Source organism: Sesamum indicum, linkage group LG9 (assembly GCF_000512975.1).
Source record: "Sesamum indicum cultivar Zhongzhi No. 13 linkage group LG9, S_indicum_v1.0, whole genome shotgun sequence".
Taxonomy (NCBI): Eukaryota; Viridiplantae; Streptophyta; class Magnoliopsida; order Lamiales; family Pedaliaceae; genus Sesamum; species Sesamum indicum.
Window position 1 is genome coordinate 1,494,236 of NC_026153.1, and position 25,091 is coordinate 1,519,326.

Here is a 25,091-nt window from a genome sequence, read left to right on the forward strand (position 1 = left end):
CAGAAGAATTGCCCTAAACAAATCATTACTATATTTATTATATATTCTCTTTTTCTAATAAAAAAGGGAAATATAAAGTTTGACATAGTAAATTTTAAATTGGGATTTTTGGTGGGTGATAACAACTTGTTATCTACTTTTTTTTTAATTTAGTCATAATGTGGAAGTGATGTCATTGAATGTTTATTTGATTGATTGGCTATGGAATAATATATTTACTTTAAATTTTGAAAGATACTTAATGTATATTAATAAATCACAATATAATAATGTGTATTGTTATTTTTATTTATATGGAGTGATAACTATCCATAATGTAATTATTACAGATGCATTTTCAAGTACCAACACTAGTTGGGTAGTCACTAAGTGAATGATATTAAAATATGTCAGTAAATTTGATGATAATAATATCTTTAACTTGATTGATTAATTTGAAGGTGGTCCAAAAAATCATTCTAAATTTATTTTTTTGACTATAAAACTTATCACTAATTATTACATGTGTGTGGATTTAGGTGATAAGACAAAGGTCAAACCATATATAATTGGGGATGATATTTTGTAATATGAGAGTGGGCAAACATACCAACAACAAAAAAGAAAAAGATTGTAGAAGCATAACATTATGGGGATTAGGATATAATTGAAGTGGGAAATTTGTTGTCTAGCATTGGCAATTTGGCATTGCGCGAAACATGCGCCTCAAAGTGAGGTACAATACACGAAGCAACCATTTGTTCTTGGAATCTTCCATTCCTTGTCTCAATCCAATCAATAATTATTTGCAAACTAAACGGAGATAAATGTGATTTTCAATGTATAAAAATAATCACTTAAGAGGTAATATAAAGATATTGAAAGTTGTGGATAGTTGAAATATTTATTTCCGTTAAGTAAATATGAATTTGTATAAAGGATTGAAATTGAAGTTTCTAAAACATATGGTGGTACGTTTGTAATAATTCCACAAATGTTGGACTCAATGCGAAATATTACTGCACAAGTAAACTCAAACGACTAAAACCCGAATATCCCCCCCACTCCCACTCCATTCGCTCCGCCCAACCACTTGCCCCATCTCCCCTGGATTTGGGCCCCACCCACCTCTTCTGCTCTTCTAAACTTCCACCGCTAGACTAGAGTGGACCACCCAAACTGTAATCACACTCCCATTCATGGCGCTTCTCTCTAATGGGCTCTCGATTCTCGCTATCCCCCCGCCGTCTCGCCCCTCCAACCACCGCCACCTGCATTTCACCACTTCCGTTTTCCCTGCTAGACCTTTCTCCGGAAATGCCAAACTTTTATTCAAATCATCCAACTCCCGGTATGGCTTTTCCTTCTCATGTGAGAGACTATGTTTTGTTTTCCTCTTCCGCGTGATTTGTTTATCTTTCTCTGTGCAAATCTCTGTCATTCCTAGTCTTACTGCTGCCTCTAAGTCATCATAATGCGAAATACTATAAACTTTTTGCTACTTTTAGTAATTTCTTTTTTTTAATGTGTTGGTATTTGGATGGTGGGGGATATTTATCATGCTTGAATGGTGGGATGGAGATTTTAGTATGTTTAAGAGAAACTTTAATGTTCATATATTTACATCGTCTGTGGTATGAAATATCGAGGAATTGAATTAGTAGAAACTGCCTTCTGCTCGCAACTCTAGCTGTATGTATGCAACTTGCCTGAAATTTAGGAAATAAAATATATTTACGTGGAGGAAATGGGTGAAATTGAATATAGTAACAGCATTAGTGATGCTTCCAAGTTCCAATCAATCCGGCATTCTGGTTGATGCAAGGCATCTGATACAGTGACACCCTCCTGCAATCCTTCTTCTCGCTACCGAGCAGCTGCCATGAATTTCGGCTGAAACATATCCTTTTATGGTCGCTGCATCATAAGTTGGAGGATGTTTTCAAAGAATCTCATCTCCCCCTTATCAGCATGGCAGTCTTCTGGTTTCCAAAAAGAGGTTTCTGTTAATTCCTCTCACCAACCAGAAAGTTGGTCAATTTACTCATGTCTTCAGCCAATAGTTTTTCAAGTTGTTACTGTTCGATCACATTTGTTACCAATACAATAATTCATGGTAGGTGAAGCAGGAGTTCTGTTCAGATCCTTTTTAATTGCAGTAACAGTGCTATAATGGAGGTAAAATTGGATTTAATTGTGAAGTTGTCATGTTTTCAGAATTACTTTTAGGAATACATTGGAATAAAATGGCTGAAACAAGAACGCGTAGAAGTGCATCATGGAGGGTCTGAACTTAATTTGTGAAAAGAAATGGCTACTGAATGTGTTCACTTGGAGTACTGTATTAGTGCCTTGACATCTAATAGTCACCAGGCAGCAGTCATTCTTTGCATTCAAAAAATATAACTATATTTTGCTGTTCAATGCACAATGTTTGTTTGTTGATCCCACCAAATAGACAAGAAGTAGTCAATTTTGGTTGATAGATTTCTCAGTTACAACAGAACTAGTTGTGCAAGCCGCAAGGTCATTGGTTTTTCTAATATTTCAGAGTCCATGATGAAATATGTCGTCTTGATCATGGATTTCAATTGTTTGGCTTACAATTAATCACCACAAATCACCCATTTTGGTGCTTTTATTATCCCAGGTTCATGTTGTCGCCAAAAGGTTCTTCTTTTTATTATTCCTTGCCAATGCAGGATCAAAAGCTTTCCGCAGGATGGTGTACAGAGCTCTGACAATGTCAAACCAGAAGTTATGCCAGAGGATCAAAATACAGCTTCTGATATTGCTATAGGAAGTTTAGAAAACAAAACTGCTGATAGTGAAAGTGCATTTCTGTCAAAATTAGGAATACTTCTGGGAATAGCTGCTGCGATTACATTGGTATCAGTTGGTATAAAGTCACCAAGTCAGGGGACATCACATGGAATTCAATTTTTGCTAGATGGCTCGTCCTCTTCCACTTTGGCTGCGCCTACTGGTGCTTTTAGCTTCCGGGCTTTTGGATATAGAGTTGTGCTTCCTGAATATGCCCCTGGGTATGCTTCTATATGGTGCTGCTCCCACTTTTTTCATACTTTTCATGTTGCACCTTGAGCTTTAGACAGTTTACATATGATATATTTAGCTCTTGATTCTTTTTAAGCATTATATCTTCTCTTTCATTCTATGACCTCTTACAGTCCATTTCATAAACAAAAGTAACCATCCATCCATCATTAAGTTTCTACCTCACTGAGAAAATATTTTAAAGCTTCAGTCCCTTCCTGGTTACAGATGGATATACTTTTGGCTGTTGATGGCTGCAGGATGTGGACTTTTTATTAGTGAAGAGGCTTTGAATATATGGGTCTGTCCTTTCTGTTGGTATCTCAGTTTCATACACTTCTATGCTCTTGCATCTCTGTATTTATTTCAGTCTTCTTCCATTTTATCAGGTCATTTAAAATAATGTAGGTTGGCATCTCCTTGGCACGATTACTTTCTATGGACGGGACATGGCAATCTTTAGTTGATTCATTTTCAAGAAATGCTCCATACATGATTTCCACTGTTGTGTGGGTGTACTGGTTAGTGTTTTGTTTATTTGTTTGTTTTTGCTGTTACTTAATTGGCTTATATGTTCCATGCTACCTTGTTCAATCTGTTTGACCTTATCTTTTCTACCAGAACATCTTTTTAGAAAAATATTATTAAGATTCGTATTCTTTACTCACCATCATGCCACCCTGAAGTTTATGCATTTTTAACATCTTTAATTTGTACCTATTCCAGCTTACATGATGTGTACATTTTTCAGGGGAGTTTGTATCAGTGATATGATACCATTTTACCTTGGGAAGTTTTTCAAACAATCTGGGGCATCTAATGATATTTGGTCAAAGGTTTGTACAGAAAAAAATAAGTTACAGCACAAACTATTCTCTGTCTGTGATATGACTGTTCATGAACTGTAGTTAGGGGTTGGCAAAGAAAAAGCTATGGACATTACACGCACTGTGCAAAGATATGGAAATCTTATTGGTTTCGGTGAGTTCAACTGAACTGTTAATTCCTGCATGTTCTCTTGGACCACTATTGATGTAGATAAAGTACTTCCAGTTTTTATCCTTGTATGCCTGAAAATCTAGCAATAATATCTAATTGCCAAAAAGTGGATCAGTATTGTTTTGCTCGTTACTACTTTTCTTAATCAAAACTTTCTTTTATTTCCTTTCCTGATGCAGCCTGCAAGGTTCACGCTGACTGATTCTATATCACATTCTTTTATGCAAGTCATCTTCGTTCTTGTAATTCTCATGTTTTATTTGCTATTCATGCATGCAGTGGAACGATTTTCTCTTGGAGTAAGAAATCCTACTGCTTTTCTTGCTGGGGCAATGGTCAGTCATCATATCCACATAAATAATTGCTCTCTCATTTCTCCTGTTTAAAGTTCTCCAACCCACTTCTGCTGCATTTTGAGTTCTTGCTCTCTGGTTTACATGAATGTATTTACAGTTAACTTGTGTAATTAGTTGAATGCAGCCTTTCCTTTTCTTCTCTTCCGAATCCTCATGAAACATGTCTATATAGCAAGGCAAATCTAGCCTTCACTCAAGAACTTATTCCTTTCCCTCAATCTGATCACAGAACATATCACCAGAGTGTTTCTTTGCTGGTGTATGCTGTGGAGGACTGGTCACTCTACCATTACAGGTATTGTAAACTTTGCTTGATAACACACCATCTCTCTCTTGACCCTTGATCAGACTAGTTAAATAGGTGCATGCTCTTGAGTCTAATGGACTAGGTCAATGAAAAAATTGGCTACTATCGCTTATCACCACTAAGCCATCTATTCTCATTTCTACTTCTTTCTTTACACCCAAAACATGGTCTTCCCAATATATTGCTGCTATCAATACTTGAATGTTGCATTTAGTGGAAGCTATTACCATTTTTATCTATGTTTATATTTTATTTTTCCTTTTGCAGTTGGCAATTGGATTCTTGCTGAGAGAACGTCCAGTCTTTGCCCTTGCAACTGTTGCCACTGTAGTGGTGCGTCCATCTTTTGCCATGAATAAATTCATATTGTCCATGTGGAATCTAATAGTTGTTGCTTTACAGGGAATTTGGACCGTGTTTCCATATGCTGTGGCTGCCCTGACAGCAGCATTCCTCTATTTGCGACGCCGCTACTCCAGCTAACTCTGCTCATTTTTGCTCAATACACAAATTCCTGGATCACACGGTATGCTTTCAAACCATGCTTGTGGAAGGTGTTATAATAGAATCTGGAAGATTTTCTCAATCACTTGTTCAGCTATTCTCCATGAGATTGTTGTAGCTCGAAGTTTGTTATAGGTAACTTATTAGCTTATAGAAGACTGTTCTTGTAGCATGATTCTTGTTGTACCATATTTGACAATCAACATTATAATAGAAGACAATCAATTTAAATGTGGACTTGTCCTTGCCTTTTTGTTTTATAATTCTTGTTCTAAGGGTGGTCGTTGTTATACTCCTCTAACAAGACGACTGCAGTCATTGAAGAATTCTTGTCAAGAACCTAAAGAAAAAAAGTATGAATTTATGCCTGGAGGAGTGTTACCAATGAATTTGCTTCTGTATTTCTGTGCACTATTAAACGGCAGCTTTTCTGTTCCTTAATTCTAACAGCAAAAACATTTGTAAAAGCAGAATAAAGATACAATATGACATATATATATATTCAACAGTTCCTGACCTGGTAAGTGGAGAAGTGCTTGCTTTAGCTCTAAGGCAGCAAGCCGAACCCAACTTCCATTTTCACATAACTTAAGCCATTATCTCAGCCTGCCAAGATCCAACTCTCTCATGGTATAGAGTATAGACTATGCCTCCTCTCTCCTCTTTCTCTCAATTGAGGCAAAGTATGCGGCACAAAATATTATGATAAATGCTCTCATGCATAAAGAATACTAATGCATACATATTAATTTACAAGTCCAGAAGATGCAAGATAGGCGATCTGGAGACTGTAAGCCTCTTTGAGCTCAGCCAGCACTTCTGAAATAGTTGGTCTGCGCATTGCATCTCTTTCGACTGCTCTGCAAGCAATCAGGGCAGCCCTTCTCATGCTTTCTGCGTCGAAACTTCCCTTTATGTTCTCATCCACAATCTCAAATGCATTAGCCTGCAAGTATGGCTTAGCCTGGAGATTTTGCGAAGAACTCATCAGTAACTTAACTTCCTTTACAACCTAAGAGGTACACTGTATGTAGAAATTTAAGAGAGCCCTTTATGTTTCTCACTTCAACAAAAAGTTGGGAAAAAGTTACATTGGCACTTTGAGCTGTAGGCACATTACAAAAAGACCTCTTAGCTTAGAATTACACTCACCACCAGTAGTCATATTTTACAGCACAGTATTGCAGCATGACTATTAGAGCAATTTTCCAAAATTGAGGGGTTCTTTTGTAATATTCCCAGACCTCAAGGGTGTCAATGTAATTGCAAAGATAAAAACCGACAAGATGATTGAGAAGTCGGAATGTTCCCTCTAAATGCTATCTCCTGAAGATGCAATTTTGGCTGAGAACATTTAGCGATAGGTGAAACTGATTAGTTTACTTACCCATAAAACCAAATTGAAGGAATCAGGAGTGCCGGTGTGAGTGAGCGGTTCTCGGCCACATATCAGCTCCAGAAGCACAACCCCGAAACTATAGACATCACTTTTCTCTGTTAACTGTTGAGTGGAATAATACCTGGAACATACATTTTCAATAAATTTTTTCAGGATTCCACCGGACAAGAATATCGCAATTTTATATAAGTAATTACAGTGACACCCCTGAAAGTAAGGGCATATTGTAAGAGAACCCTTAACGCATTCTCACTAAAGACCAAATAACTAGGAGGAGATCTGAAACATAAAATATGACTACATGGGTTGGCACAGTAATTTTATGAATTTGAAAGGCTGGTTTCGTAATATATCCAAAACTCAGGGCATCCAAGGAGTTTGGATAACTTACTCAGGATCAAGATAGCCTGCAGTGCCTTTGACTACTGTGGTGACATGAGATGCATCAGATTGAGTGACTTGCTTAGAGAGGCCAAAGTCGGACACTTTAGCATTCATCTCCATGTCCAAAAGAATGTTGCTGCTCTTCACGTCCCGGTGGATTATACGTAGATCATTTCCATTGTGCAGGTAGTCCAAGCCTATTCCAAAGCAACACATTTTTAGGCCGTCCAGGCTCATAATATCTTTGTGTCTAATTAGTTCATTCAACTTATAATGCTAAGTAAGTATATTCACCTTTTGCAGCATCAACAGCAATTTTCAGTCTCCGAACCCAACTCAGTGTCAGTTTCTTGCTATTTGCACCTGTTACATTCAAGAAAGTCAGAATGGTCATTGTTACGGGTGAATCAAAAACCAGAGTAACATACCATAAAGGTTATCAGCCAATGATCCTCCCGGTAAGTATTCATAAACAAGAATCTGCTGCTTTGACTCGCAACAGAACCCTTCCAACGACACAAGATTCTGGTGTCGAATCTGTGATAAAAGAGAGACCTGAAAATAATCCAGGAAATGATGATGATCAGGAGGTGTCAACATAGAAATTATGTTGAGGAAACAAAGTATTTATTTTGTTCTGTTTAGACCTCGTTGATGAAAGAATCGGCCCCCAGCTGAGTTTTATCAAACCGGACTTTAACAGCTACTAATTTGCCACCTGGGAGCTTGCCAATGTATACACAACCGAAACTGCCACGACCAATGGCCTCTTTGAAGTTGTTTGTGGTCGCTTTTATCTCTTTGTAGGTGAAGACTCTTGCGGAGTTCCAGCTTTGCATATCTATTGCATGTCCTAAAAGACAACAAAAGAATGCACTTCATCAACAATTTGATTGGAGCACTCTATGTTCGTTTACTATGAAGGTTGTCTTACTCTGTGTGTAGGTTTTTTCAGCTCTCTTTCTCTTCAAGTATAAGAGGGCTGAGAAGGAAATAACGAAAAGGGCAAGAACAGCTCCTCCAACTGCTCCGAGTAGAATTGCTAAATGGCTATGGTTTTTGCGCTTTCTTGGGGTAAATATAGTGACCTGTGGAGTCTCAAGTGAAGGATTCCGAGAAAGGCCATTACATGTTAGTGAGAAGGAAAGACACAAATTCCCTGATGTCCTGAAAATGAAAAAACACACACACAAAGAAAAGACTGATGTTGAGAAAAGCAGATATTATCAGAAACAGAAAGAACGATGATTTCTTGATTTTCTTACCTAACTTCTAAGCTTTCACGGTTCAACGATTGTGGGAGTGGCCCTTGTAGCTTATTGTTCTCCAGATTGCTTCAATTTACAGAAGAAAAATCAGATTAATGTTTCGTTGGTAAACAAATATTCCGGCTTCTAGCTGATAAAATTGCTCTGTACTCACAGTAAATGAAGGTCTCTTAGCTCTCCCAAACTTTCTGGTACGGCTCCCTCCAAACTATTATTATGTAGGTCTCTGCATAAAAAAAACACAATTTTAATTTTTTAATTCTTTTCACGCATTTCTCCTCCCCGTTTGCATCACTTGAATTTGATTTTAATGAGACTTACAGGACTTGAATGTTGATCAAATCTTCCAACTCAGAACCAAAGGATGTTATCTGATTGAAGCTCAAGTTCCTGCAATGGTACAAGAACTGTAAGAATTTACAGTCTCATGTCTGGAAACCAAAGAGATCAACAATTTTCAAGAAATATTTCTTGGAGGATGTAAACTAATACAGTTTCTCAAGATGCTGCAGTCCACCCAAGTTCTGTATTTCCCCAGCTAGCGAAGTGTTATGCAAGTCTCTACAAATACGACGCCCATGAAATAACTGGTAAGATTCAGTCAAAACTCCACAAACATAATCTATCAAATTCTTGAACATTTTTATCAGAAAATTTCTTACAGTGCTTTAAGATCCAGCAGATCACCAAATGTAGGACTAATTGTCCTCAACGCAACATCAAAAAGTTTCCTACAGGCAATCAAAGAATGTTCACTTGATGTACAATGATGAAAGAAAGAAACAAAAAATGCTCATCTAAGACATTTAACATACAATGAAGTGACCAGATTTCCATCACACCCGATGTGGTTCCACGGTTTAGGCGAACATGGGTCGTCTTGCCACCCCAGATCCAGGCCGGTTGAGTGTTGTATAACCTGAAGCGCTGAAACTGCAGATGACGATCAAAATCTTTAGATTTCCTCCAGACAAATCAAGAAACAAAACTCAATACTATGAATTACGAATCCAAGAATGTAATCTTAAGACCTGTAGTTGAAGAAGCTTCCAAAGGAATATCAAGAATCTCATAAACCTCAAGAGCATTCACTAAAGGATAGTAGCTGATTGTCTTCAAGGTGATGTTCAAAGTCCTGATTCCTTTTACAGTAAAGAACAGACTGTTAGCCTCCCACTGCATCACCGTGTAGTTTGATTGAACGACTTCTCCATTAATTATTACATCAAATGAAGGGGACACGGGCAGAATTCCTGCAAAGTAGAGCACAACATGGTAGTCTCCTTGATTATCTAGAGGTAACCTGTATACAAGATTGTTCCATCTCGCTAAAACTCGAGCAGTCTGAAGAACAGCAACAGGAGGGCTCTCTTTAATGTTTGACAAACTAAAGTTGCTTTCAACATCAAAACCAGCAGACACATGGTAAGGAGAGAAATCCTCATCAGCGTCCCATATTCGATCGTATGGATCCAAAGGGTACCTTAAATTGCAAAAAAAGACTACTCAATGTTACTCAAGACAGCGTAACAATGATCAGAAACAGGGATAGAAAAATGATGCTTCTTACCTTAATGGTCCATCATTGTATCCACAGTTAATACGGTATGACTTTCTGAGCAGCTTATCATTGGAATCTCCAAATGCACTAACATATGCTCCTGGAGGAAGAGGCCGGAGTTCAAGTGATGAAACAACGGGGAATCCACCATTAGGAATCGAGTGGAAACACAACGGCAGAATATCCTTGTTCGCTGGCCATATAAATTCTTCAATCCAGGGATCAGTATGAGCAAGATTTACCGTAGTTGTCATAAGTGTCCCAAGAGAGACAGAGAAAACAGGGGGCTTTCCAAGCCCATCGTAGTTCTTGTACACAAATCGAGTCCTAACAAGAACTAAAGATGAGGTGTTTTGTATTGGGAGCCTGTAACACTTTCTGCCGGCAGAATCTGGGAAAAATCGGACTGGGAGGCTGGTTGATGAGGTTCCCTCAGGAAAAACAACAGTAGTCATGTTGCCAATGGTAACGTAATATCCATCTGGTGTCCATGAAATGTTAGAAGAATCCACGTAGCTTGTCGTTCCACCGCATGTTAAGCTCAAGAAGCCTAATCATATAAAACAATGTAGGTTCAGACAGACACAGTATCAAACATTTTGCTAATTTTCTGACACTGATAACTGAACTAGAATAGACAGGAAGTACTCATACTAGTCTATCATGTTTCAACATTTTGTCATTATCTATTTGTTTATAGCTAATCACAATATAAAATAACATTAAACATCGAGGATAGGAACATACCATCTTGGTAGCTGAAAGTGGTTCCAATCAGTGCAGAAAACAGCATCAAGCTGAACAAACTGAAGTAATGCTGCTCCATGAGACATAAACTGTAAGAGAAATTAGTTGCAAGGATTATTGAAAACCCCCAATAAACTTATGATCAAAAGGAAGCCTTGTCATAAAAGATCTACTTCTTTCACTCACTTCTTCTGGAGAACAAGAGTACCCAAAGCAATTGGAGAAAGAAAGAGTTGCAGGAGGGAAAAAGAGGAAGCAACAACAGACTAATGAGAGCTGAAGCTGTTGAGTAAAGTTATAAAAAAGTGAACTTTTGACCGTTGCATTAGCATGCTGTGCGAGAATGAGCTTCCGCAATCATGAGCGATGATGAGGGTTGTTCTTTTTATCAAACAACGGCACCATTAGCAACAGTTGCTGCTTAACTTTGGAGAGGGAGAGGCCACCTCCATGCACCTATTATAATAAAATTTCTCCATTTTGAAAAATTACATTACTATATCTATGATTATTAATTTTTTTTCCCTGATGATCTGGTTTTGAAGGAGTGAATCTGAAATATAAAATCATGCAGAACTCCAAGAATTAGGTGTAAAATAGTTTTTTATATTGAAAAATGCATACCTTGCTCCACCCCCATAAGACACAACCACCTTTACATTTAGCAAGTCTAGTGTTTTGAATTCAGACAAAGTCATGAAAATGGTTGGATATCATCATGTCAAGACATTTGACTTAAGTTGGAAAACTCAAGATCCATAGCTCTCCATTTCATGTATTAACAGTAGTACGTATGGTAACTGATGAAAAAATGAACTACTTTACTGCATGCTTTCAAGAACACACAGAATGTATTAACTTCCAATGTCTTGTTTTTACACTACTGATGAAGAACAAACAAATCAGGCACAGTGATTAGTATCCTTAATTGTTTTCCTTTTCTTCATCTTCTTTTTTGACTTTTGTGGGGAATTAAGGCATGCATGTTAGGGGGACAATGATGGCAGAATTTCTTTCAAGAAAAACTAAAATGTTTTTGTGCATAGGATGCTTGACTATGAAGCCACCAAATTGCAACCATATGATCATTAATTATCTCTACCCCTGCTGCAATCCCATAATTGATAAACTTTGTCTTCCTCATCAAGGAAAAAGCCTTTACTTTTTCACAGCCCAAAATCAGTGTCATAATTCTGTCATAATCATCACTTTCTTATACCTGTCTCTTTCATCCTAACATGCTTAAACTTGGGCCTTAACTGGATCAAACTTCCCTATTTGGGCTTTTGAAAGCCCAAAAACTTGTCGTGCCACTCAAAATATTTTCTTTTTTTTTTTTTTGTTTAATTACTAGGCACATTTTCACGCGATTTCCACAAACACAATGTTTTCAAATGTCAATTTCAATAAGAGCAAAAATCAGTTAATTGTAAACAAAATAAAATTTAATACATTTTAATTCGAGTGTACACAGTTTACATACGCATAAATTTTTTTTAATTCTAACTCATTTTTTAACAGGTCTAATAAGTATTTACTCTATGCACATATAATTTTTTAAGTGTTAATCAAACATGTAAAAAAAAATTCTAATAAAAAATAAAATAAAATTGGGCATTTCTAATTTGAATGACACATTTTTATGTGCATACTTTAGGAGTTTTAAAAAAATTCATAAAAATACCATATCCAACTTAAGTATATTTTGATCTACTATTGTCTTTTCATTTATTTATTTTATTTTCTTGATAGGGACCACACAAGGAAACTAAATTTTCAATATTGCGGTGGGTGAATTAGGTTGGCCAACTAATTTTCTGGCCATAGGTTTTCATAAGTAAATATTAGGCCGTACAATACTTAAAAAATACAAACGACACCTTATGTTATTACAAACGAATAAATTATCCCTTTATGAAAAAAAAAAAATTATTTTTTTATGTTTTACAAAATACGAAAAAAAATTTCTCTTTGTGTTCAAAATATTATTTCCTTAGACAAGGAGATAAATTGCTTCATTTCAAAAACACAGGGGGTAAATTGCTATTATTTTTTTATAAGTGGGTAATTTACTCATTTGCAATACCACAGGAAGGTAAATTACATTAAAAAAAACACTCATTTTTACTCATAAATAGCCGTTACTTGCACCGCAACATCAATTTTTCGAATATAAAGAAAGAAAGATTTTTTTCACTCACAAACCACAATTTGTGATACCGCGACACTATTTTTTTGTATGTAAATAGTATCGTTGAATTAATTTTTTTTAATTATTTCTTGAAATATGATATGTTGTTTATATATTTTATATTTACATATAATATATTTAAAAATATAAAAATTTATTATATATATATAGAAATAACGGCCGTAACAACTAGTATTTAATAATGTACAAACTAGCTCCCTGTTCATGTACCACGAGGGTCTCACTTCAACATTTTATAACCTATTTTTTTTGGCTTTAAATCATATACCTTTTTCAACAATAATATTATAAAAAATAAGGTGCCGTATTTATTGTAAAGTTTCATTTTTCTTTCTCTCTCTTAATTCATCTTGATATGTCCCACCTAAAAGAAGCCCTGGGGATCATTTTTTCTTGATTTGAAAACTATTTATAAAAGATTTATTAGAATAAATTTCAATTATTTATTACTAATATTAATTCTCAGCCAAGAATTACATTCTCAAACGTTGGTTGAAATACTGACATTTGACCTTCCCATCTTCTCACCAACCCCAACGCACAAACTTAAATCTACTGAATTTCTCCTACTCAACACCCCCCCACCCCCCCACTCCTCCCCACCTACCCCTCCACTACTCCTCTCGCCACACTCTTCAAGCAGGCCTTGAAGAGTAGCTCTATTCAATTCTTGTTTCTCCCTCGTTTTCCTTTTTGATTAGAGTCCGCCTCATCAAATGGCTAAAGTTTTTACTCTTGCAGAGGTGTCTGAGCACAACACTAACAAGGACTGTTGGCTTGTCATAGGCGGCAAGGTATTTTGATTTGGGTGATTGTTTGCTGAAACGGGTTGAGTTTGATTTGTGTGTATGACATCTGGATCTGTCAAAGATTTCATTTTTTGATCATTTCAAGAACTGGGCTTTTGGTTGCTTTGATGTTGATGTGGTGTCTGATAAGAGTAAATGGATTTTAATTAGTTTTTCTATTACATAGTAGTAGAGGACTTGAAGTTCATGAATGTGAACTTCGTGAAATTTATACATATGCTTTATCAGATCTTTCTAGTCCTTTGTTGTTTTGCTGCTAGGATTAAGGTTCAGAGAATTATGCAATGCCGAAGGTATCGGTATAGAAAAGGAAAATTTCGATTCTTGGAACTGGGGGTTTCAATTTATAGTTTCTTACAGTTGATGATCTATTGTTATGTTCTTGATATGAACTGTGATCTATTTTGTCTGTATGCACTTTGTATTGAGTAGGTATTGTCTGCTTCATAACTGGCAGCTTCAATGGTGGGATTTTCTGAAGATGTTGTTTTGTCCTGCATTGTCTGTCTTTCTGTTCATTTAGATTGCTAATTGATGTCATGTCAATTACACACTCTTTAAAGTTGTCGTGTTAGTACGGTTCGTGTGTAGTGTTGTGATTCAGCAGCTAAAAGTTCATGTAGATGTTATGCTAATGAAGTAATGGTACAGAGACCTCTTGATGCAATGTTTTGAACCACCATCTGCATTTGTGTCTAGATGCAAGTCTATAGACCTGCCTTTATTTCACATGACGAATTTGATGGAACTGTATATCTTGATTTTGAGGGTGTCATTGTCTTCCTACTACCTCTTCTACTCCATTTTTTCGGTTTTTGGTACCCAACTCCTTTCGATGCTACTCTAACTCGTTATTTATCTTTCACGAAAACAAGATGCCACCATTCAACTATTTGATTGTCCCCTTCTATGTAGTCGATATTTGCATTACAATTTCAGTTCTCTCATATGTTTATTGTGATCCGAACCATCTCAGTTTGAATTCATTTCAACAGGTTTATGATGTGACTAAATTCTTGGAAGACCATCCTGGTGGCGATGAAGTTTTGGTGTCTTCAACTGGTATTTGCAAAATCCCTTGCACAATTTCTACAATAACACAAAAAAACGTGTTTGGTTTTATTGTTTATCAAACATTATGGTGGTTGCAGGCAAAGACGCAACCGATGATTTTGAGGATGTTGGCCACAGTGCCAGTGCTAAGGCAATGATGGAAGAATTCTACATTGGCGAGATTAACACATCAACCATTCCAACCCAGAACAAGTACACTCCCCCGAAGCAGCCTCAATACGACCAGGACAAAACATCTGAGTTCATCATCAAGCTCCTCCAGTTCTTAGTTCCGTTGATCATCTTGGGTGTGGCTGTCGGCATCCGTTTCTACTCCAAATCATCGACCTGAATGAGTTTCTTGTATCGTCAGTAATAAGTTTCTTAAGGTTGAAAACCCTGTAATCTTTACTTCACACCACCTTCTGTAAGTGAAGAGGGGGAGCAGGCTGTTTCTACTCTTGGAAAACTGAGGAGGCATTTGTATTTTCTGTAGTTTTTACTTATGAAGAAACTTACTGTTATCTTCCATGATTGTCTTCTCATCTTGCATGCTTTTTCTTCATAGTCTTCTTGAATAATATCTTTTTCTATGTATTGTGAGGACCTAATTCTGATATTGAACTTAGAATACTAACATCGATATCAGAGATTAAAGTTTAAAAATCATGATAAATCAATATTATTTAATACAATCAAATAAAATTAATGTGAAAATTAAATTTTGATAATGATAAATCATCACTCGACACGATTATAAATGTGATGAAAATACTTTTTATGATTTTTAGTTATAGTTAATATTTTGACATTGCTTGCAGATACGACAATCAATAATTATTATGCAAACCATTTAATTTTAAGTGTAACTAAAAATTACATCTTTTTCCGCGTGCATACAATATGTTCTTGAACGGATAGAATATCTGGTTCTTGAGGATGGTGGAAATTGAAGAATCGCTAATTAAGAAAAACACACCTAATTCACGGTAAAGTAATGGTTGGTTCTAAAAAAAGAACATCATGTTGAAGTTTTCATGGGTACTAGAATATGGTCATAATTCGACATAGTGATGCCATAAATATAAATTATTAATCGATTAAATAAGTTCAAAATAAACTATATGAAATAGGATGGTGATAGTATTAACATGAAAAAACAAATAATGCAAAGAGGAGCGAAAACCAATTTTTTGTTTGATTTGTTACATCACTCCTCCAAGAATTAACCAATTTAATATGTATATACAAATATATATAGCCCTCGAAGGATTTTAACATTAATTTTATTTAACATATAAATATATTTTCAGCCACTAAAATTGTTGCGCGCATGCACCACGAGGGTTGCGCCCAACCCAAAAAAAAAAAAAATGGGGGAGGAAATGTGATATTTAACTTATTATTTTTCTTGGGATCAACTTTTTTAGGGATACTGTCAAATAGAATAAAATATGATATGATAATGTAAAATGAAATTTATTTAATTTTACAATTCTAGTGTGTTCAAACACCAGAAGGGAATATTATATTAATAAAAATCAAAATAACCTCTGTTCCATCCTGCAATTGGATTCAATTATTTCTATTTTTCTTAAATTCTACCCCCACAACTTGTTTGACACAAACATTAAATCCACCTTATCATTGTTATTATTATTTTTTGTGTTGCTAATGTAATAATTAGCAGAGATATGTTTGGGGGTCTTAAAAATGGCGAAAAATCTTCTTTCGCATTTAGACATCACACGTTATATATTTCTATTTATATATTAGAATAATATAAGCTAATTATTATTTTAAATTTGAAAAGAAAATTAGTGGTCTAAGTCTATTATCCTTCCGCCCTGAAAATACTGGGGGAAGAAAAATGGGCTGCTACAAACCTGCCAGCTGTCTCAGATGGATGGATGCACAGATGATCATAACATGAAATGATTTTATCTTTTTGAAAAAATCAACAATCCATGGTGTATATAAAACATACATATATATATATATATATTATTATAAAAAGACATGGTTTGAAGTTGTGAATGCAGCAAAGGTGGTGCTTTCATGCATAATCACAAACCATTTCAGGTGGCAACATTGCATTCCATTATTACTCAATAAAAGCCACTTGTTTTTTCATCCCATCCCATAATACAGCACTCCCCCCTCCGCATCCACACTCTCTTCAACCCCTTTCCCATTATCCTTTCTTTACTTATATTTCCTCAACTACAATCAGTCTCTAATGGCTAAAGTTTTCACTTTTGATGAGGTTGCTCAGCACAACACCAGAGAGGACTGTTGGCTTGTCCTCTTTGAAAAGGTATTTGAATTCTTGTCAAAAAGTTTGTACCCTTTTGGGTGCTTTATTTTGTGTATTTAATGTTTGTATGTGCCAAAGATTCAATTTTTATCAATTGGGGTTTTTAATCGCTTTGTTGGTGCTGTGGTATCCGGATTTTCTGTTGGTTTTCCTTTCAAGTTTTTTACTCTTCTGTTAGGCATGTTTCAGTGTGATCTTTGATCTTCAGCTGAACTTTTAGTTAGTTTGGTTGGAAATGTTACTGGCACGCTTCATCCTACTTTGCTACATTAGCATGTGTTTGTAGTACGTAATCTAAGGGTGTAAATGAATGAAACTAATACATTACTGCTCAAGCGTGTTTTATTTTGTCCAGTTTCAAGAATTGTCTGAATTTGATTTGATTATTAATTGAATCAAGTTGAACTCGAATAGCTTGGGTCTGTACATGACATCTTTGGTATCTTGTTGGATTTAGTTATCTTTTTTCTTGGACAAGTTGAGAACAATTACTTGCAGTTTTCTGTTATTTACTTACTCATCCCAGTATAATCTCCATAACCAACTGTGCTTATAGTTCCTGGTTAGCTACGCTTGCCTTCAAATATTTTGCTCTTCGCAATCCCCCCTCTCCCTGTGCAAATCACCTTAACTAACTGCATTGAAGCTTATAGTTGCTTTTGTCGATATGGTCTGATTATATTAGACTTTTAATTTGAGTTCATGTTCTTTTCTAATTGATCCTTATGATATGATTTGTTTCAAAGTATTATAAGCTGTATGTGTAAACCATACATGTTCCTTAAGAGGCAACCAACAAAGTAGAAACAGAAAACCTTAACGATATTCCTTAGTAGTGATTTCTAATTTATGTCATTCTGTCGAGCATCATCTCTTACAAATCTCTACTTTATTGCTGTCATGAAATGCTCTCCGTGTTCTCCATATTCGCGATGCACATGTTGTTTTATGCATTACTGTCCTTACTTTGAGTTCCTCTGAACAGGCTTACGATGTGACTGCTTTCATAGATGAGCATCCCGGTGGTGATGATCTTCTGTTGAATGTAACAGGTAATACTATTAGAAAATTACAAGACAAATTCTGCAACGTGCATAAAGTCTGAAGGAGTTGAAAAACTACTAGGGTGTGTTTGTATTATATTTCTAAAATTAAGCTTAATTAAAAAGAGAATGTCAAGTTAGGTGTTTCTTTTCTCTTTTTTCTTTGTTCTCACCTCTCTCCTTTATTTTCTTAGTTTCAGAAAGAATAAATATGTATAATTTTATATTTTTAAAACTCTAAACACATGTATAGAATGTACAAATGGCAACTCTAGTTATAATAAATGACTACTCCATCTATGAGTGTCTTTAAGATATATACGTTAGAACTACAGTTCCACCCGTATGATTTAGGTAACATTGGCTCCAACAAGTACCATTTTGTAAGAATAATGCAAGGTTATGTAAGATTGATATTCTTGTTTTCTATTGTTTGTTTATGATCAGCTCTGCTTTGCAGGGAAGGATGCAACTCCCGAGTTCAAAGCAGCATGCCACACCTTCAATGCTTGGAGCATGATGGAGAGGCTCTATGTGGGTGAAGTCGATAAATCAACCATTCCATTTGATAACACCACTACCACGCCTTTATTGCAGACTCTCGCCAAAAAGGGCAAGGACACCACCACCACCACTCCTTCATCGCAACTTCTCAACACAAAGGGCAATAATTCCAATAAGTACCTCATCTACCTCCTGCAATTCTTGGTTCCTTTGATTATCGTGAATTTGGCCGTTGCTTTCTTTTCCAAATCATCAGCATGAAAAAGGGAGTCTAGTTTCTTTGTCTCATCATGTAAAATAAATCTATTCAAAAGAAACATGTTGTCATTATCTGACACCAGCTTCTATTATATAATTAAGGAAATAGCAGGGTGTTTGTGTCTTAACTTATGTTTTGTATTTTCATAAATCAGCTTCTATAATTAAGGAATACCAGGGTGCCCTGTCTCAACTTGTGTTTTGTACATCCTTCCCTTCACTCTTGAAGACTTCTATTGAAGTTGTCTTGATCTTTCATGCTTGATTATTCGTGAATTTGGCATTTATTGCCCTGACGTTATAGTTTCTTACAGAAGTAATGGGAAATTCTTGCCTGGACCCAACTCTGCCAAACCTGAATCAATCACATGGGATTGGTGTACAATTTAGGGAAAGTGATTGGTTTGGCCAAACTAGATCCGGACAAGAATTTTCCCAAAAGTAATTGCCAATCACATGTTGATACTCTCCAGCCAGCGGTGATCTAATAGGTTTCATGTGGTTGAAAAGCAAGTTCATTTGGTTGGTCTTCACAGTTAAAACTGAAGTGCTATTTAAACAACTTTTAATTGGGATTTAAATTACATTTGTAGTCCCTTGAATTAGGTTTAATTACTCCCTGGATAGGTTCGTCTTTGTCAGAGTTGAGGGTAAATTTTTCAAAACTCCAACAGCATGTTGTTATATTTGTTGTAAAGCCCCATTCTCTAACAAAAAAGAGAACGTCTTTTGAAAGCAAAAAGACTACATTTCAATATTACTTTCTTAAACAAACATGCATGCACAGATTATGCAATTTGGTGATTCTGGAAAGAGAGAAGTGAAAACTTGAATTAGGAAATAAGATTGCCCCTTGAAGGGATTTAAGGATCAAAATAAAATATCTCCAAAGAAGTCACTTAGAAAGATAAAAACAATAGTTTACCCCATAACCTGTAGAAGCAAACAAAGCAAATCTCATGGTTAAGATATTTTGTCCTCTCAACTTCAAGTTGAAACATCCTAAGAAATGATTCATTCACCATATCCAATCAAGAGCTCTCATTAGTACAAAAATCCCACATTTTCCAAAGACAATTACATCGGATTCCACGCCCAAAATTGTCACTGTTTGATCAAGAAACCTCCTATAAGAAGAATGGTTAGGGTGTCTCATGCCTCCCTCCCCCTTGGTTCTTCTGCACATTTTTCCAAGACCAAGAAGATGGGAGCTTCATCAAGGCAAGATTATCTCATAAAGGTGGTTCACCCAGGCCGCCACGTCGAGCTTTTCCGGGAGCCAATCACAGCAGGTGAGATCATGAGCAGGTACCCTAGACACTGCATTGCCAGGCCTGATGTCTTCAAGTATCCATGGATTGTTGTACACCCTGAATCATTTCTAGTACCAGGCAAGGTGTTTTACCTTCTGCCTTACCACACATTAGACTGTCTCCTGAAGGCCAAAAGACAGCAGAGACAGTACCTTCCTCAGCCCAGACACCAAGAGCATGACAGATGCTACAGGAGGCAGTCTTATCCTAGAAATGTGAGTGATCAAGAAAATCAGCCACAGGGACCAGATTCCGGCCCTGAAAGTTTATACAAATTGGAATTTTACCAGTGCTGGAATAACATGAAAAGAAGTCTAAACCAGCCACAGGACAGTTATTATGATTCAACATTTGATATCAGCAGGCCCTGTTTTAGCTCGACAAGAAGCGGGCGCCCCCATAGCCCTGAAAACCGCGAGATGTTAAGACTTAAGCCTTGCTTGAGGAAGCCGGATAGTGACCAGAAAAGGCTCAATCGCAAGGTGAGATTTGCTTCTCCGGTGGTGATTCCAAGCAGCCGGAGAGGGTCTCCGAGTGACCAGCAGAATGCTCTGGTTTTGCAAGTTTGATGGCATATGCTATGTAACAGGACTTTTAATTGAAAACCACCCTTTAATTAGTTTAGCGACCACGTGAGCTTCCCCTGCTGAGACGCATATCATTCTTTTTTTCGTTTGGGGCGGGTGGGAGTGATCAGGAACCAACTGTGGCTTGTGAAAGTAGAATCTATCTAGTGGAAGGTATGGTTTGGTTTCTGAAGTCTCTTTTTGTCTACACAAGTGCATTTCTGGGTGTTCGAATAGAAACTGTCGGGAGCTAGTAATGAAATTTTAAATTGCATGAACTCAAACTGTGGGAATAAAATAAAAGGCGGCACAGATAAATACTAGACTCTGTGCGGTTTACAACACCGTGATCATGTCCTGCAGACCAAGGTGTTTGAAGTATATATGATGAAATAATACAATTACAAGAACCTTTGCTTGACTAAGTGAGAGTAGGACATGCAAAGAATAGACAAAGAAAACGAAGAAAAATATACATGTAATTCTTATTAACAAGAATTCTCTATGAGAAGCATAGCTTATGTCTCAAGTAATGGGATCTCACTCAGATACAATCCATGTTCTTTTCATTTATCTTCAAATCATTGTGTTTGGTGAAGCAAATCCCAACAGATTATGTACATAATAATCATGATAGGAAAAAAAAGAAGGTGGGGGGAAGGAATAACACAAGAAATATCACTGATGACATGCTTATAATTACTCAACACTAGCATGCAGGAGCCCGAACGACTTTGAAGTACCTACAAAGTGTACTTGTCAGTTCTTTCTGTTAGCTTAGTCTCCATTCGGTGTGACTGCTTTGACGGAGAGGTGGATCCTCTCGAATAGCTATGTGCAAAGATATTCAGTTTACCAATCCTCCTTGTAAAAGAACTTATGAATTTCCGAGAACTGGACCTCTCCATATTCCTTTTCATACAAACATGTTCTTTCTCCAAATCATTTAACCTCATCCTCAGTCTGGCCAGCTCAAGCTTCAACTCCCGGTTTTCTCGTCTCAGAGATGCATAGTTGTCTCGGGGAGACATTGCAGCACTTAGAGCTCCACTGCTGATCCGCCATGATTGGTGCATAGGTTTAGGATCTTCATCTGGATGGGAACAAAATAACGCATTTCTAAGTCTCAACTGCTCATAATAGAGCACTTGAACTATTGATTGGAGGGGGAGGCGTTCGTTTTGTGCAGCGTGTGCACCAGCTTCCTGTGATAGTTTCTGAAAATCGATCAATTTGCACAGCTTTCTCCTGTCTGCATCTGTCAAACCTTGATGGGCCTGTAAATATGATTTTGATAGTTACTTGAGCAGTTTTGATTATTAGGAAGTTGCAGACATATATGAAACGCGTGCAAAAAGCATGAAGGAGAGTGGAACACAATGACTATTGGTCTATGTACACACTTGCTCTAGTTTCTCTTAATATGGTATAAGTTTTGCATATAAAACAATGTAAAATTATAATTTTGCCGCTAGCAATGAATTATATGCCAAAAGAATTTTCTACACATTTCATCTGAAGTTTGTCGAAGTGTAATGTTAACTCAGGCGCCAACATCCAGTGGTATACGCACAAGCTAGCGCAAGCAGTTTTTTGCTGTAATCCTCTAGCATAAAGGCCTATGAATTTGGGTAACACAATCATACAATAGAGAACGAATATGATTTAGTACTTACTTTGAAGTAAACATCGATTGCTCGATACAAACCATCGTGGATGGTGCGTGCATGTGCTGGTAAAGTTTCTGCAACGGCTATGAATTTGTTAAGCTTAAGGTTTGCATCAGGCGCAATCTCAGCCAGGTAATTGTCTACAAGTTTGGAGACCTTGAACAATGCCGTTTGGGAGGGAGAAGAAGGACTATCAGATTCAAATAGTGAACTATCATCCATATCTTCCTCACTGTCGTCCTGCTGAGAAAAATTAACCAATATTCTGTGAACAGTGTCAACATCAAATAATGTATCTCCAGCATGGCGGAAGGAGGGAATCAAAAGATCATCAAGAGTGGCTATATCTAACTGGGATCCAATCCGCCTCTCAAGATCAAGCCTACAAGCAACTGTGCAGTCAAGCATCACAGCACTTCGTAACAAACCAAAGAGAAAGGTTATAGGAACAGCAAATTTCTCAACAGGGAGGAGGCTAATGATTGTTTCAACTACAAGTCTTGCGTGGCTGCTTGCACCCGACGTCAATTCAACTTTTGGCTGGGTGGATTGGTTCCGCAAGCTCGACTTCTTGATTAACTCCTTCTGTGCATAGTTTACTAGCGATGCCCCAATGCTTTCAGGTCTAACTCCTCGGCATTTCATTGCTGCTATGACTCTTTGATACAAGTCAATGCGAAGAACTGAAAGATCTTCAATCCACCAATCTCCTTCACACTTGGTTTGCTTGCTCATGTGAAGTCTTCCTGAGCTGCTGTACTCCAACCTCGAGAAACTTGAAGCAATTTGCTCGGCACAAGCTTTCGAGGCTGTAGCATCAATGCATCGGGTGACAATTTTCAGCTCATCTGCAAGTGGAAAAAGGTTTTCACATTGTTGAAGGACTTCCACACACATTTCAAGGTTTTTGCACACAATACTCTCAAGATATTCTTCACACCGTAAACCAAGATTGTTCTTTGAGTACTCTTCTGTCATTTCAAGATAATCTGAAACACAACACAGTTGAGCAACATTTGCTGCGGTGATCTCGAAATTGACACCATAACAGAACTGGGCTGCCAGCTCAAATGACTCAGCACCTCCCGGTAAGCCAGGAAGCTCAATCCCGGATATATCAGAGTCCCTGTGTTCTGCAACCAACTTCCGAATTCGTCCACTTCGTGAGACAAGAGGGAACTGCAATACAAAAATAATTCAAGAGTTCTTGTAACATTGACTCTGATTCTTCTTTGTATCCAACGAAACATTAATAGCACGCACAGGCTTAGGGTCTTTTGGGTTGAAATGAAAAGGTGTACTTATTGATGATGTATATTAAACAGAATAACAGTCGGTTTGCATTTTTATTCAACTGCAATAAAACTTGTTGGATGCACCTTTTTATTAGTGCAGACGAACTTCTTGTTCAAAGTTAAATAAAAAGAACTTGTGTGGACTTGCAGTGCGAAGTCAGGGAGCACAAACTCTTATCATGGTTTTTGTGATAAAGAATGATCAAAATCAAAAGAGGTAGGTAACGTGGAATATAGAGATGCAGGGTGTCACCTTATGCAAGGAGAATGCAGCCCCATCTACTTCAATAGTTATATCACTTGGAACATCTCGAAACACCCTATAACAATATTGGACGAGTAAAGCATAAGCATTCTGTCGGCGATGGCAATCATATCAGATTCAAGTTTATACTTTGATTTGTGCAAATTTGTTATAGGAAACGCATGGAAGATGAAGGACAAGACAGGAAAACACAGATAACACTGCCAAGCTGCTCAGCATTTTTTTTAAACTGCTTACAGTTTCAGCATTATGCTGCTCATACTTTTGGATTAATGCTTATATTCCCCTTCCCCAACCACCGACCGGAATAAAACATATGAGTTGCGAATTATATGCGGAGATATGGAGTCTCAATGATAGGCATCCACATGAAATGAAATTACATCTGGATCTTGAATTGCATCGCTAATCAGAAACACTAAAGCAAATCTAAGGAAACAAAAAGTAAGAATGTGAGAGTTGGAAAGCTGCAAACAGGATTAGTTGGAAAACTGAAGTTCCCTGATCATGGCTGAAAGTTATTTGCAGTCCTCTAACTTGAAGCAACATATAGAACCCCAAGAAAGCCCTCTTCAATCATTTTACTCTATTTGAAAAGCCAACAAAAACACAAGTGGGAAACAACTTAAGAGATGATGGTCCAAACCAAACCTGTCAAATGCTTTTTCATACTAACAAGATGGTGGAAAAGCACATGAACCAGCAAAATAATTACTACAAGTACACAAAAACCATAACTCTCTGGGGAAACATAAAAGCACTCATTTATATATATATATAATGACCAAAACTCATAAACAAAGAAAAACAAACCAACCATTCACTACATCGTTGCCTTTCACTCTTGGCCACTGGCAGCTGCTGCTGAAGATGCTTGTCCATGGAAAACGGAACAAAGAAATCTCAGAAAGAAAACTTGGAAGCTTATGAGAGAGAAAACAAGAATGTGGGGGAGGGGGAGAGAGAGAGAGGTTGGCAGTGAGAGATGTTGGTGTTGGCAGAGTTCTTTGCCCATTTTTGTCAACAGTTTGTGTTCAAATCATAGATTGCAAATTGTCCAAAGCACTGGCCCTCTCTTGTGGGTCATATCTCCAAATAAAAGGAAAAAAAAAAGAAAACCATTATTCGGAAATTTGAAAAGCATAATTTGCAAGATTTATGGGCGTAAATAAAGGAGAAGAGTCTGCATATATATATATATATATATATATATTATCCTGTTTCTTCT

General features: G+C 36.8%; 5 protein-coding genes across 8 annotated transcripts; 3 read left to right on the plus strand and 2 right to left on the minus strand.

Moving 5' to 3' along the window:
* LOC105170157 lies at positions 1,045-7,041 on the plus strand. 3 transcript variants are annotated; one of them, XM_011090796.2, is made up of 11 exons: positions 1,045-1,330; positions 2,682-3,023; positions 3,262-3,334; positions 3,442-3,554; positions 3,785-3,869; positions 3,942-4,014; positions 4,312-4,367; positions 4,618-4,683; positions 4,963-5,028; positions 5,098-5,221; positions 6,963-7,041. In XM_011090796.2, exons 1-10 carry the CDS (start codon positions 1,179-1,181, stop codon positions 5,176-5,178), a joined length of 1,107 nt encoding a protein of 368 aa, XP_011089098.1. In that variant the 5' UTR covers positions 1,045-1,178; the 3' UTR covers positions 5,179-5,221; positions 6,963-7,041. The 3 variants fall into 3 exon arrangements, with proteins under 3 accessions (XP_011089098.1, XP_011089097.1, XP_011089099.1); XM_011090795.2 differs by lacking the exon at positions 6,963-7,041 and having other exon boundaries at positions 5,098-5,432; XM_011090797.2 differs by lacking the exon at positions 6,963-7,041 and having other exon boundaries at positions 1,200-1,330; positions 2,630-3,023; positions 5,098-5,432.
* LOC105170155 (probable LRR receptor-like serine/threonine-protein kinase At5g48740) lies at positions 5,641-10,852 on the minus strand. 2 transcript variants are annotated; one of them, XM_011090794.2, is made up of 17 exons: positions 10,745-10,852; positions 10,559-10,647; positions 9,821-10,361; positions 9,282-9,733; positions 9,066-9,183; positions 8,913-8,981; positions 8,743-8,811; positions 8,572-8,640; positions 8,405-8,476; positions 8,248-8,316; positions 7,917-8,149; positions 7,630-7,835; positions 7,411-7,537; positions 7,277-7,345; positions 6,990-7,179; positions 6,587-6,719; positions 5,641-6,163 (listed from the first exon to the last, which is right to left on the minus strand). In XM_011090794.2, the coding sequence occupies exons 2-17, from the start codon at positions 10,635-10,637 to the stop codon at positions 5,945-5,947; spliced, it is 2,715 nt and encodes a 904-aa protein (XP_011089096.1). In that variant the 5' UTR covers positions 10,638-10,647; positions 10,745-10,852; the 3' UTR covers positions 5,641-5,944. The 2 variants fall into 2 exon arrangements, with proteins under 2 accessions (XP_011089096.1, XP_011089095.1); XM_011090793.2 differs by having other exon boundaries at positions 10,559-10,821.
* LOC105170158 (cytochrome b5-like) lies at positions 13,345-15,163 on the plus strand. The gene is made up of 3 exons (XM_011090798.2): positions 13,345-13,564; positions 14,575-14,641; positions 14,731-15,163. The coding sequence occupies exons 1-3, from the start codon at positions 13,487-13,489 to the stop codon at positions 14,982-14,984; spliced, it is 399 nt and encodes a 132-aa protein (XP_011089100.1). The 5' UTR covers positions 13,345-13,486; the 3' UTR covers positions 14,985-15,163.
* On the plus strand, positions 16,658-18,947 carry LOC105170159 (cytochrome b5-like). The gene is made up of 3 exons (XM_011090800.2): positions 16,658-16,949; positions 17,935-18,001; positions 18,453-18,947. The coding sequence occupies exons 1-3, from the start codon at positions 16,872-16,874 to the stop codon at positions 18,755-18,757; spliced, it is 450 nt and encodes a 149-aa protein (XP_011089102.1). The 5' UTR covers positions 16,658-16,871; the 3' UTR covers positions 18,758-18,947.
* LOC105170160 (BTB/POZ domain-containing protein At5g48800) lies at positions 19,727-24,958 on the minus strand. Its single transcript, XM_011090801.2, has 4 exons — positions 24,681-24,958; positions 23,852-23,918; positions 22,310-23,482; positions 19,727-21,910 (listed from the first exon to the last, which is right to left on the minus strand). Exons 1-4 carry the CDS (start codon positions 24,743-24,745, stop codon positions 21,377-21,379), a joined length of 1,839 nt encoding a protein of 612 aa, XP_011089103.1. The 5' UTR covers positions 24,746-24,958; the 3' UTR covers positions 19,727-21,376.

What these genes read in the sequence shown, in the direction of transcription:
- LOC105170157 (XM_011090796.2), top strand. Translation starts at nt 1,179, where the DNA reads ATGGCGCTTCTCTCTAATGGGCTCTCGATTCTCGCTATCCCCCCGCCG. An exon ending in CTTCCTGAATATGCCCCTGG is followed by an intron (nt 3,024 to 3,261) that starts GTATGCTTCTAT and finishes TCCTGGTTACAG; the next exon opens with ATGGATATACTTTTGGCTGT. An exon ending in ACTGTTGTGTGGGTGTACTG is followed by an intron (nt 3,555 to 3,784) that starts GTTAGTGTTTTG and finishes TACATTTTTCAG; the next exon opens with GGGAGTTTGTATCAGTGATA.
- LOC105170155 (XM_011090794.2), bottom strand. Translation starts at nt 10,637, where the DNA reads ATGGAGCAGCATTACTTCAGTTTGTTCAGCTTGATGCTGTTTTCTGCA. An exon ending in TTGATCAACATTCAAGTCCT is followed by an intron (nt 8,477 to 8,571) that starts GTAAGTCTCATT and finishes TTTTTTATGCAG; the next exon opens with AGACCTACATAATAATAGTT. An exon ending in ATTGGCTGATAACCTTTATG is followed by an intron (nt 7,346 to 7,410) that starts GTATGTTACTCT and finishes TGAATGTAACAG; the next exon opens with GTGCAAATAGCAAGAAACTG.
- LOC105170158 (XM_011090798.2), top strand. Translation starts at nt 13,487, where the DNA reads ATGGCTAAAGTTTTTACTCTTGCAGAGGTGTCTGAGCACAACACTAAC. An exon ending in GGCTTGTCATAGGCGGCAAG is followed by an intron (nt 13,565 to 14,574) that starts GTATTTTGATTT and finishes TCATTTCAACAG; the next exon opens with GTTTATGATGTGACTAAATT. An exon ending in AGTTTTGGTGTCTTCAACTG is followed by an intron (nt 14,642 to 14,730) that starts GTATTTGCAAAA and finishes TGGTGGTTGCAG; the next exon opens with GCAAAGACGCAACCGATGAT.
- LOC105170159 (XM_011090800.2), top strand. Translation starts at nt 16,872, where the DNA reads ATGGCTAAAGTTTTCACTTTTGATGAGGTTGCTCAGCACAACACCAGA. An exon ending in GGCTTGTCCTCTTTGAAAAG is followed by an intron (nt 16,950 to 17,934) that starts GTATTTGAATTC and finishes TCCTCTGAACAG; the next exon opens with GCTTACGATGTGACTGCTTT. An exon ending in TCTTCTGTTGAATGTAACAG is followed by an intron (nt 18,002 to 18,452) that starts GTAATACTATTA and finishes TCTGCTTTGCAG; the next exon opens with GGAAGGATGCAACTCCCGAG.
- LOC105170160 (XM_011090801.2), bottom strand. Translation starts at nt 24,745, where the DNA reads ATGGACAAGCATCTTCAGCAGCAGCTGCCAGTGGCCAAGAGTGAAAGG. An exon ending in CTGCATTCTCCTTGCATAAG is followed by an intron (nt 23,483 to 23,851) that starts GTGACACCCTGC and finishes TTTGTATTGCAG; the next exon opens with TTCCCTCTTGTCTCACGAAG. An exon ending in CAATCGATGTTTACTTCAAA is followed by an intron (nt 21,911 to 22,309) that starts GTAAGTACTAAA and finishes TCATATTTACAG; the next exon opens with GCCCATCAAGGTTTGACAGA.